The 10,742-nt window shown below is 37.7% G+C and overlaps 1 protein-coding gene across 1 annotated transcript; it reads left to right on the top strand.

Moving 5' to 3' along the window:
• The first annotated feature begins 486 nt into the window (after window positions 1-486).
• On the top strand, window positions 487-2,130 carry limd2 (LIM domain containing 2). Its single transcript, XM_053338829.1, has 2 exons — window positions 487-619; window positions 712-2,130. The coding sequence occupies exons 1-2, from the start codon at window positions 543-545 to the stop codon at window positions 869-871; spliced, it is 237 nt and encodes a 78-aa protein (XP_053194804.1). The 5' UTR covers window positions 487-542; the 3' UTR covers window positions 872-2,130.
• Window positions 2,131-10,742: the final 8,612 nt, after the last annotated feature.

Below are 10,742 nucleotides of genomic sequence, written 5' to 3'. Positions count from 1 at the left end.
CAGCGATCTAAGGTAAATATGCACCGCCTCGCCTGCTGCCTTCCTTTCTTTTTCCTCCTCTGTTCGTCGTCTGCGTGCACGACACTCACTCTCGTCTCTCTCTCTCTCTCTCTCTCTCTCTCTCTCTCTCTCTCTCTCTTCTCTCTCTCATCTCTCTCTCTCTCTCTCTCTCTCTCTCCTCTCTCTCTCCCTCTCTCTCGCTGCGTCAGCTCTCTCTCTCTCTCTCTCTCTCTCTCTCTCTCTCTCTCTCTCTCTCTCTCTCTCTCTCTCTCTCTCTCTCTCTCTCTCTCTCTCTCTCTCTCTCTCTCTCTCTCTCTCGCCCCACTTCAGTTCCTTTTTTCATCTGCCTTTGATCTCCGAGGAGAGAAAGAGGAAGTCTTTCCTGCATTTGGTGTCTTTTGTAAAATGGCTTGCTTTCATCTAGAGAGGCCTGTCTGTTATTGTGTTGTCTGGTTGTTAAATGTCATGTTTATGTGCTTCAGTCCTTCAGCTTTAAGACTCAAAAGGAAGTGTGTACATCATGTGAGAAGACGGTCTACCCGATGGAAAGATTGGTGGCCAACAACCAGGTCTTCCATTCATCATGCTTCTGTTGCAAACACTGCAACGCCAAACTCAGGTGACTATTTATTTACTGCCTTCCTCACGTGTTTACTCAACTTTTCTTTTTTACTTTTTTTTTAACTCCATTATTCTCTCTGTCATCCGCAGCCTTGGCTCCTTCGCCGCTCTTGCAGGGGAGTTTTACTGCAAACCCCATTTCCAGCAGCTGTTCAAAAGCAAAGGAAACTACGACGAGGGCTTCGGACGCAAGCAGCACAAAGAGCTCTGGGCCTCCAAGGAGTCGGAGAATATAACAAAGACGGCATAATCATGTCTGCCTGTGTCCTAACTCATCCCATTCCCTGCCGTCTTTACTTTTCCTCCTCCTCCTCTTCCTTTTTAACATCCTAAATACATCACAATGAAAAGCAGGCCCCCTCCATATGTTTTTTTTTGGAGTTGGGTCACTGTTAAAAGTCAACCCCACCCCACCCCCTGCTCACTAGCTTTTTAAATGCCATCAGAACAGGTACATGCACAAACAAGCTAGGAAATTACTGGCCAGTTATAATCACTTCAAATTTATATTTGGGGATAATCTTTTTTTTTGGGTTCATGGTATTTTCTTTTTTCTTTTTTTTTTCTTTTTAAAGTGTATTTTTCCAATTTCTTATTTTGGAATTGGTAATTGATTGTGACCAAAAGCCTTCTCTGGTATGGGGAGTGTAATCATTTATCTCTCTCTCTCTCTTATTTGTTTTTAAATTTCTTTTTAAAATAATTTGCACCCCTTTTTTTTTTTTTTAATTTCTGATTTAAAGTAAACTGTATGCTCAGGCAAAAACATATCAGAGGGGGTAACAGAGCATCCGTGTTTTGCAGTACAGAGCATACACTCAGGTCAATTTTCAGAGGAGTCTTTGCATTACATTTTGCAACGTCACTCCAACATTTTTACAAAACACAACTCCAAAAAAACAATAATTAATGAATTAATAGTCCTCAGTATTATTGTGACTTTGCTGTCAGACAATTTATGTCAGTTCGTCAGGTTTCGTGTATTTGAGGAACTAACAGGGTACAGAGTACTGTAAGAAAACAACAAAAAAAACCATAACCGCACACATCAGCAACAGCTCACCTCTCGTTTGGTTCGATTTTTTTTTTTTTGTGTGTGTGTGTGTTTTTAAACTTGAAGATTGTTTGCTTCATCCCATATTTTATTTTATTTTATTATTTTAGTGACCAATTTGAGTCTAAACCTTGCATGTTGGTATGACTGGGTCTTAATAGCCTTATCTTGCGACTGCATCGACCTTTTCTTTTGTGTTGTGAATGGGTTTTTTTTTCTTTTTCTTGTCTGCATCACTTTTTAAAAGTTTTTTTTTTTTTTTTTTAGGAGCACTTGAGTTTGGATTTTGATTGATGTCATCCATCAGAGCGTTGAGTTTGATCCTCCTCCTCCTCCTCCTCCTCCTCTTCTTTGAGCTTTTACGGTTTTAAACTTTGAACAGAATTCTCTCTCAGATTGTGTTTTGTAAACTATCTGTACATAGAGCTGTCGTTTGTGATTAGTGAACACCCCCCCCCCCCTCCTCCTCCTCCTCCTCACCTCCTCCCCCCTCACCATACTGTACTAGCGTCTTGCACACATACCACCACACAAAGATGTTGATAATCGCAGGGAAACTTGAGGCCTCGTCTTTTAAACATCCCTCACACACACTCTCCCTCCGTCAGGTTTAAACATTTATAAGGAAGCTGTAAATCTTAAGTTACCTATTGATTGCAGCCTCTCTCTCTCTCTCTCCCTCCTTTGACCCCACGAGCGGCACAAATGAGGATGTTTTTGACGGACAGAGCTCGAGCCTTTCAAAAGAAAACCACACGATTTCCCTCTTTTGTCATTTCACGCTTGTCCGTTTTTTGGCGTCTTATGGTGATTTTCTTTCCCTCTGCTGTATTTTGAGTGTGTTCCTGTAACTAGACAGTCTCACATTGTCTTTAACATCATCACCATCACTATTATCCCCCCACCCCTCTCCCTTCTCCCTCTCCTCTCTTTAGCCCCATCCAATAAGCGCGGACAGGTTTTCCTTTTTTTAAAAATAAATGCCTTCCTGTTCTCATCTCCTGTCTTATTGGCTAAATACATCTTAGCACTTGGACCTATTTCTTGATATTGAATTTACAGTAGGTGGTGGATGGAGTGTTGTGTCACAGTGTTGGTTCCCTGATGTGCTCCTGCATGCTGCATGCATAACCCAGTGCAGAGCACCCCCTGCTGGGGAAAGTGTGACAGTGATGTCTAGTGTGAGGAAGGAAAAAAAAAAAAAGAAAAACTCTGCCCATAAATTCTCAACATAGCCTTTTATTCAAACATTTTTGAATAAGTTGCCTGTCTGTGGTGCAACTACTGCACTCCAGTCACTTTTTTTGATCTTATTTAATCGCAACACCTAAGAAAAGGAAAAAAAAACATCAATCCATTAATCCATTTTAGACTTTTAAGATTTCCATGTCTATATTTCATTCTGTGCAAAGAATGAGTCTAAAGCCATTCAAATATCTCCTTTTAGAAAACGTCTGAATAACCACTGAGACTTGACTGACACTTGAATGACACAAGAAGAAGGGTACTTTTTTTTGTGACTGAAAGTTTACTGTGAATTTGAGCATGCTGTGCAGAAACAGAAAGCTAAACAGATGGATATTTGCTACTTTTTTTAAAGAATAAGAGAAGCCTTAGAAATAAATAAATAGCTGAACCTTATTGCTTATTTTTTCTTGTTCAAACTTAGACCATTGAGTGCACAGATCTTTACAAAGATTTCTCTCCTGATCATACCTTCTAAAAACAAATCAGCCCTGCTTAGTCTAGACTCTTAAACATAGGATTACTTCACTCAACCAGCAGCCATTTTTTTCCTATCTGCCCACTTTTTATCCACTTATAATGTACAATTCTACTTCTACTCTGTGTGTGTGACAATGTATATTTTATATTTTTCTTCTTTCTTTCTTTCTTTTTTTTCATTTCTTCTTCTTCTTTTTAAAAGTGGTCCTCCTGGATCCTCAAGAATGCTTTAAAATCAAGAGTATTGTATCAAGAAATGCTGTCTTTGTCATTCTCCGTAAGCAGTTCGCCAAGGTACAACTGCAAAAATCTGTGAATTGCGACTCCTTCTTCTTCTTCTTCTTCTTCTTGAGTGTAACAGAGCAGACAAAGGTACACTTTACACTGGTGCCAAGAGGCTCAGGTGAATGATTGCAGTGTAACGTTTTCAATGTTAAAATCTGTGAGTCATTTCATTTTTGTGCTGAAGAAAAAAAAACAAAAAAACTTGATATGGACTTTAATTTTCAATGCTGTTTTTTGTCATCGAGACATTTTAAATGTATGCATCTTTGAAAATGTATCTATATTACAGACTTGACCTGTGGTTTGAGGTGGCCTTACAGCAAAAAGGACGCTTGGACTGCGTTTGCGGTCTTTTCTCCTCCATTCTCCCTTCTTTCTCTTTCTCTCTATATTGCTTAATTGTGGTATGTAACATTTTAAAATTTAAAGATCCTCCTTCTCCTCCTCCTTCTCCTTCTTCTCCTTCTTCTCCCTTCTACGCCAATGTACACTATCATTTTGTGCATTTTCCAAGTTTTTTCTTTCTTTCTTTTTTTCTTTTTTACATGCTTTTGGAGAAAAATAAAATGCTGGTGTTGATTTGATTTATTGGTGTGTGTGTGTTTTTTGTTGTGCTTTATTGATAGAAACATCCCATCATTTATCATCAAGAGGTTAAGAATTACAGCCATAGCTCAATATTAAAAAACACTAATAATTCTTCTATGAATAAATTGCTATTGATGCTGCAGCTTAATATATAACTGAGCAGTTTATAACACCCAATGCATCATATATATCTAACATATTTCAAATTAATTATATGTCTTATGTGTGTGTTCCTTCTGGATTACAGTAAACTAATAGTATAAATGCCCATTAAATGTAAAAACTTACAGAATTTCACCTAATTGCTCCAACATCTGTTGGTGCAATAACATACTTGGTTACTGATCAGGTTATTGGTTCTAATGGTTATTTTAAAGGTTTATGGGTTTAAAGCAAAGGGGCAGTCCACTGAAGTTATCATTAGGGGTCTGCAACAGTTATATAATGTTTTCTGTAGCTCTGGAGGGAAATCAGGATCAGCTAATTGGCCATGTATGTTTATGCATACAAGGAATTTGACTGGTTTCTAGTAGCTTTCAGTGCCAACACACTATAGTGTTCAGTAAGACAGATGTGAACTTACAGACAAAACAATAAAGCTGAATAAATATAAGTCAATATCATTCAAGATTCGAGATCACTTTATTGTAATTGTGTAAAAAAAAAACACAATGGAATTCACTACACTCAAGATATTTACATAAAAGAATGATTTAAGCTCACTACTATTATTTGCAGATGTAAGTTGGTGGAAAAATACATACAGATAAAAACAACAAATGGACAACATCATAAAATATGTGCAGGAAAAAGATGTGTGTGAAAAATAATCCTGATGATATCATTCTGTATTGTCATCAAAAAAATAATCCTGATGTTCCTCGATGATCAGGGTCAAATTTACTCAGGGTTTGAGATGGAAATTAGAAGTGAGACCTGGGAGATTGTCCTCAGTGTCTGTGAGTGAAGCTTTTAGAGACTGACCTGTGAGTCATTTTGTGATTTTGTGCAAAAATGCATTTAAAAGTTGATGTGAAGCTTATATGAAGCTTCAGCAGTCTGAGTTAGTCATATTAAGAGGATATCTGACACATTTAGAGTCTTTTTAGCATCAAATTCCCTCTGTGTGTTTCCCTGTTGAGCTGTGGTGGAAGTATAGTAACAAAAGCAGGAAGGTTGGCACTAAAAAGACTGTAACGTTGAAAGATATCTACTTGATTTGACTCATTTGGATGACTGAAGCTTCATATTAGCTTCAGATCAACTTTTAAATTACATTTTTATACATTTAGATTATTAGTGCATTATGAAGGGATCTTCTAATGGTCAGTATGAACAGGAGGAATGATTACAGCAAGAGAAAACTGGTTTCAAAGTTCATCTGGGCCTCTGAGCTATTGTTTTAAGACAGTCTTTTAAAAAATGTGTACTTGCCCTTTGACTTATGCCCAAATTAAATACGATAATTGGCTTTATTTTGAAGCTGAGAGGTTAAATGAATGATGCTAAAAAGACTGTAATGTTAAAAGATATCTACTTAATTTGACTCATTTGGACGACTGAAGCTTCATATTAGCTTCAGATAAACTTTTAAACACATTTTTTGCACAGGAGTATGAACAGGATGAATAATTATAACGTAAAACCTATTCAAGTGTTCATTTTGGCTCCTGACTTTTATTTTAAGTCAAATTTTAAAAAATAAATGGTGAACCCGTCCTTTAAAGAGCTGTATTTAAATCAGGGGCGATTCTAGGATCAGACCTTTAGGGGGACTCAGCTCCTAATGACAATTTGACTTACAATGCCCTGCAAGTGTTCAAACCCTCTGCTAGATTACTCATTTCTCTGGATAATGTAAATTACAACAAGAAATATTAATACAAAGGTGAGTGGTCTATTATAGTGTATAATAATAATAATGGTCCAGAATAAACAATCACATATTTCTACAGAGAGGAGCCTGAGATAGTTAATGAACCCTTATGGGGAAAGATGATATATTAATGACAGAACTATCTAAAGTACATTAAACCTGTTAAAATAAAAAACATTTGAACCTTTGAACATAAGTGTTTGTCCCATCTCTAATAAACAGGCTCACAAAATAATTAAAGTTGTATAAAATAATATTATATATATAATATATATTTTGGGGTGGGTGCAATATTATATATGCAATTTATTTTTAGGGTTGCTGAGACCAAATTTAGTGGCCACTGTTATAAATGCAGCAGCAGCAGCTTTCGAAACCCTATTTTCCTACAGCATATGAAGGCAGCACGTGAGGCCCCCTCTTGCCGACGTCACACATCGGGACCGCCTCACTAATAACATTGCGCGCGTTCCCGGCGCAGCAGAAACACTTGGACCGAGTAACAGCGCGCTCCCGCGGCTGCACGGCTCTAATTTAGATAGTTTAGTAATAAGAAATCCCTCCTGGGAATAAAGCCGTGTTGTTGCAGACGTGCGGACGGCGGACAGCGGAGGCATTTTTCGGGGCAACAAGGACTTTGGAGCACAGTTTTTCGGGGTCTGTCTTGAAGCTTTAAAAGCAGGTTCCGGTGGTGGTTCATGGTGATATTTTTTTTCTGTCAGGAAGTTTGACGTATTGGGTTGAAGATTTTTTTTTTTTTTTTTTTTTTTTTTTTTGCTGTGTATTTTGTTTTGCATTGGTTTAAGGAGAAGTTGTGGACTACATTTTTCATACCCAAAGGCACCGCGAGACAACTTTGTGACTTTGTTGCTGACAAAAGGAAAAAAAAAATCTTCTTCTTGCAACATTTAAGTCAGTTTTAGTTGACACATTAATGCAGTAAAAACCGATATGCTCCTTGTAGCCTGGTCGATAACTTAATTGGATTTCACTCGACACAATCAATCAAGTTAATGTATATTTAAAACGCTTTTTTTAAAAAGAGTGTAATATCTATTCTTAGCAGCAGCTTTTGTTTCATGTTGCACTTCTGCACTTCTTTTTATTAGGCTATAACAAGAGGATCATGCACAAGCTCCCCTCTTTCTTTCTTTTTTTTAAAAATGTATATGGATATTGCAAATGCCATGCAGTTAATGTGAAGTAGTAACATTAAAGAAATAAGTCTGAACTCTTTAATATTTTTGGAGCGAAAGCTGGCAACACAGAGAAAGGAGCAAAATCTGCAAACTTAGCAGGAAGAGAGGCCATCAAAATCACGGAAATCGTCTGTTTTCCTCTGGCTGAGTTGAAAATGGATTTCATTCAGGCCACACGGTTGTTGTTACACCTGGTCTGATTCAGCTCCAGCAAAGACCCGAAAGCTCTGTGTGTGTGAGTGTATGTATGTGTGTGTGTGTGTGTGTGTCCCGACTGCTGGAAATGTTTTGGAAATTTAAGTTTTCCAAAGATGGAGCAGGAGTTTGTCTTCGGGCCACAGCTGGAGTCGTCTGATGCGGACTTTTTTTTCTTTTTTTTTTCCATCGGAACATTTTTCCTCTGTAACACTCACAGCTGTCTGATGTGACCCTGTTTTGTTTGCACCACCTGGAAAGTCACTTTTGAGTCCTCTTTACTTTCCATTAAATACGATCCCCCGGTTTACCTGGGGGGGAGGTGGAGGGTAGGGGACGAAGAGGAGGAGGAGGAGGAGGAGGAGGGGGGGTGTCAGTGTCCCCCCCCAATCATGACGCGCGCGCGCACACACACACGCACTCCTCCGGTGTGTCGGTGTGACTGAGGACACCGATGGACGTGAACATCTGCAGGACCTTCTGCGTCATCTCATCCCACTACCGGAGAAGCCTGGTCCTGGTCCTGGTCCTCGTGCGGTCCTAACCTAGGTGAGACAGGTGAGACAGGTGATGGATGACAGGTGATGTGATTGGGGGGGTATGCTGCATTCATGTCATGTGTTGGGGGGGGGGGGGAAGAAACCCCAAAGATGTAGCCAAGACACTTTGACTCTTTTGAAGTTTTAATTGGGAAGAAGAGATTCCTAATTAGTTGTAATTGAATTTGTACGCATTATAAAGCATGAGCAGCTTTCTATCATGTTGAGAATTTGTGTCATTAAGAACCAGTGGGGGATAAAAGAGAAGAAGAATAACAACAAAAGTGGTATATTCCTACTTATACCCATGTTTATATTATACACATACCCTTAAAGTCACCAGTGTGTACATTTACTCTCCTCTCTCTGCTCATCTACATACAATAACCAATATGTGCCTGTATGTAAAAGTCAAGTCAGGGGAAAAAAGGAAATAGATAATATTAAAGCTACAGGAAATAAGGGAGTAGAAAGAGAGCACAAAAAAAAGTAAATAAGTAGTAAGGCTTGCTGCATGTATATGTACAAAAAGGATTAAATAAATACAGGATTTTGGAGATTTGAGTGCCTATGTTGAAATCCAGGTACAGCAATCAAATTAAAATAATATTTATCAACATAAAGATCCAAAATTCAGATATAGGGGGAATGTTACATCCTTCAACCGATTAGTGTCTTAATTAATCGATATGTTGCTTCGTGCATGAAATCTGAGAAAATGTTGATCATAGCTGATCCCAAAAGCTCAAGGTGACATCTTCAAATGTCTTGTTTTGTCCATAAATGAAAGATATTCACTTTACGAACATCGGAGACTAAACAAACTGGACATATCCACTTCTGAGAAGATTAAATCAGAGAGTTTTTCTTTTAAAAAACTGACTCAAAATGACTTATTGATGATCATAATAGTTGGCATCTAATCAATTAATCAATTAATCAACTAATCTTTACAACTCTACATACTTTATTGGTTTATATTAGCCTCAGGTAGGGTCAAATTAGTGAAATCAGTCAATAAAAAGTTTATAGAGTGTAAAAGTTGTAGTTGCAGAAATATAAAAATCTGGCTCTTATAAAAAATATGGAGATGACGTCACTGTCCTCAGTCTGCCTTGCTTGTTTGAAAATATCTTTCACATCACTTTTCAATTGAGAAACATTATAAAACACATGTAATCTGGATCTTTGGGTCGTCCCACTCTGAGTAATCACAGTCCCAGAGTTTTATTTATTTACACAAGGCGAGTTGGCTGAAAACACGATGTTTACAGCGACAACGAAACAAAACGAAACAGCGATAAACACAACAGACTAATAAACAAACACAATCAGTCAAAAACTGCTGCAGGCTGGTGTAGATTAGTAATTGAGTTCAAAGTAAGTGAGTATTTTGGTTTCTAGGGAACATTAGTTTGTGCAGCAGGTGCATTAACAACAATCAGGAGCTGATGTGAGATATACATCTATCATAACGGGTCTACAACAAACTTATGGGCCCAATAAATATTTTGAGACTTAATAAACAACATGTAGGGCTGCAACTAATCATTATTTCTATGATTGATTTAATCTGCAGAATATATTTTCAACTAATCAATCTTAAAAACTTCAAATCAAATGTCTTGTTTTGTCTGACTAACTGCCCAAAGTCATAAGATATTGAATGTACTCAAATGTGAGACATGTGTTAATAATTATCTCATCGTTGGAGCTCTAATTTCATGCATATTTATGACTCTTGTACACTGAGGTGGGTTTGTTGATGGCAAAATCTTTTTTAGCTGATCATGATTGAAAAGATCAGCATCTGAAAATATTGATAACTTATGTATTTGTTGTTTGGCAGTAATGGTAGTTTACTCAATCTATACTAAATATGTTGCTTTCAGTCTTTTAATTATTCCCATGTGACATAAATACAACATAAAATGCATGAAAGTCCAGCATAAGGGAAAAGAAGAAGAAGAAGAAGAAGAAGAAGCTGATTTCATTCAGCAATCATTACAAGTCATTATCAAATCTGCATTATTCCCATGTGACATAAATACAACATTAAATGCATGAAAGTCCAGCATAAGTTAGGAAGATAACTAAAAAAGATAGTAACGCTATACTGTGGAATTTGAAGTCTAATGGGAGAAGAAGAAGAAGAAGAAGAAGCTGGTTCCATTCTATATATCCAAGACATTCGTAGGTGGTTTCAATACCGTTTACTCAATGTTTCCCTCAGCAGACGCTTCAATTTCAGTCTTTTACAAGTCATTATCAAATCTACAATATTCCTATGGGACAAAGACTCCCAGACTGCTGGCATACTGACTACTGACGCACCACCAGTCTCGCCTCCATCTTCTCTAATAATCTCCGACTGCTCAGTGATGGAGAGAGATGCTGAGTGAGAAACACAGCAGAATTATTTTGTGTAGTATTTTGATGTATTTCCTCATCTTGAGACAAGTTGTAGACTCTGTTATATGCAGCCCTTTTTAATAGAAAGATGCAGGTGTTGTTAAAGACTTGTTTTGGAGTGCTTGAATGAATCTGTGTGAAATTTTTGGCAGGTCTCTCAAACCTGTCACACTCACACACTTAGCTTTAGCTCCACCCAGGCTCCACACCATTGTCCAGAGTTTGATTTCTTGCCGTGATTGTAGTAA

The sequence above is a fragment of the Scomber japonicus genome, chromosome 18 (genome assembly GCF_027409825.1).
Source record: "Scomber japonicus isolate fScoJap1 chromosome 18, fScoJap1.pri, whole genome shotgun sequence".
Classification (NCBI taxonomy): domain Eukaryota; kingdom Metazoa; phylum Chordata; class Actinopteri; order Scombriformes; family Scombridae; genus Scomber; species Scomber japonicus.
Note: the sequence above shows the minus strand (reverse complement) of the source record. Positions and strands in the feature narration are given on the sequence as shown.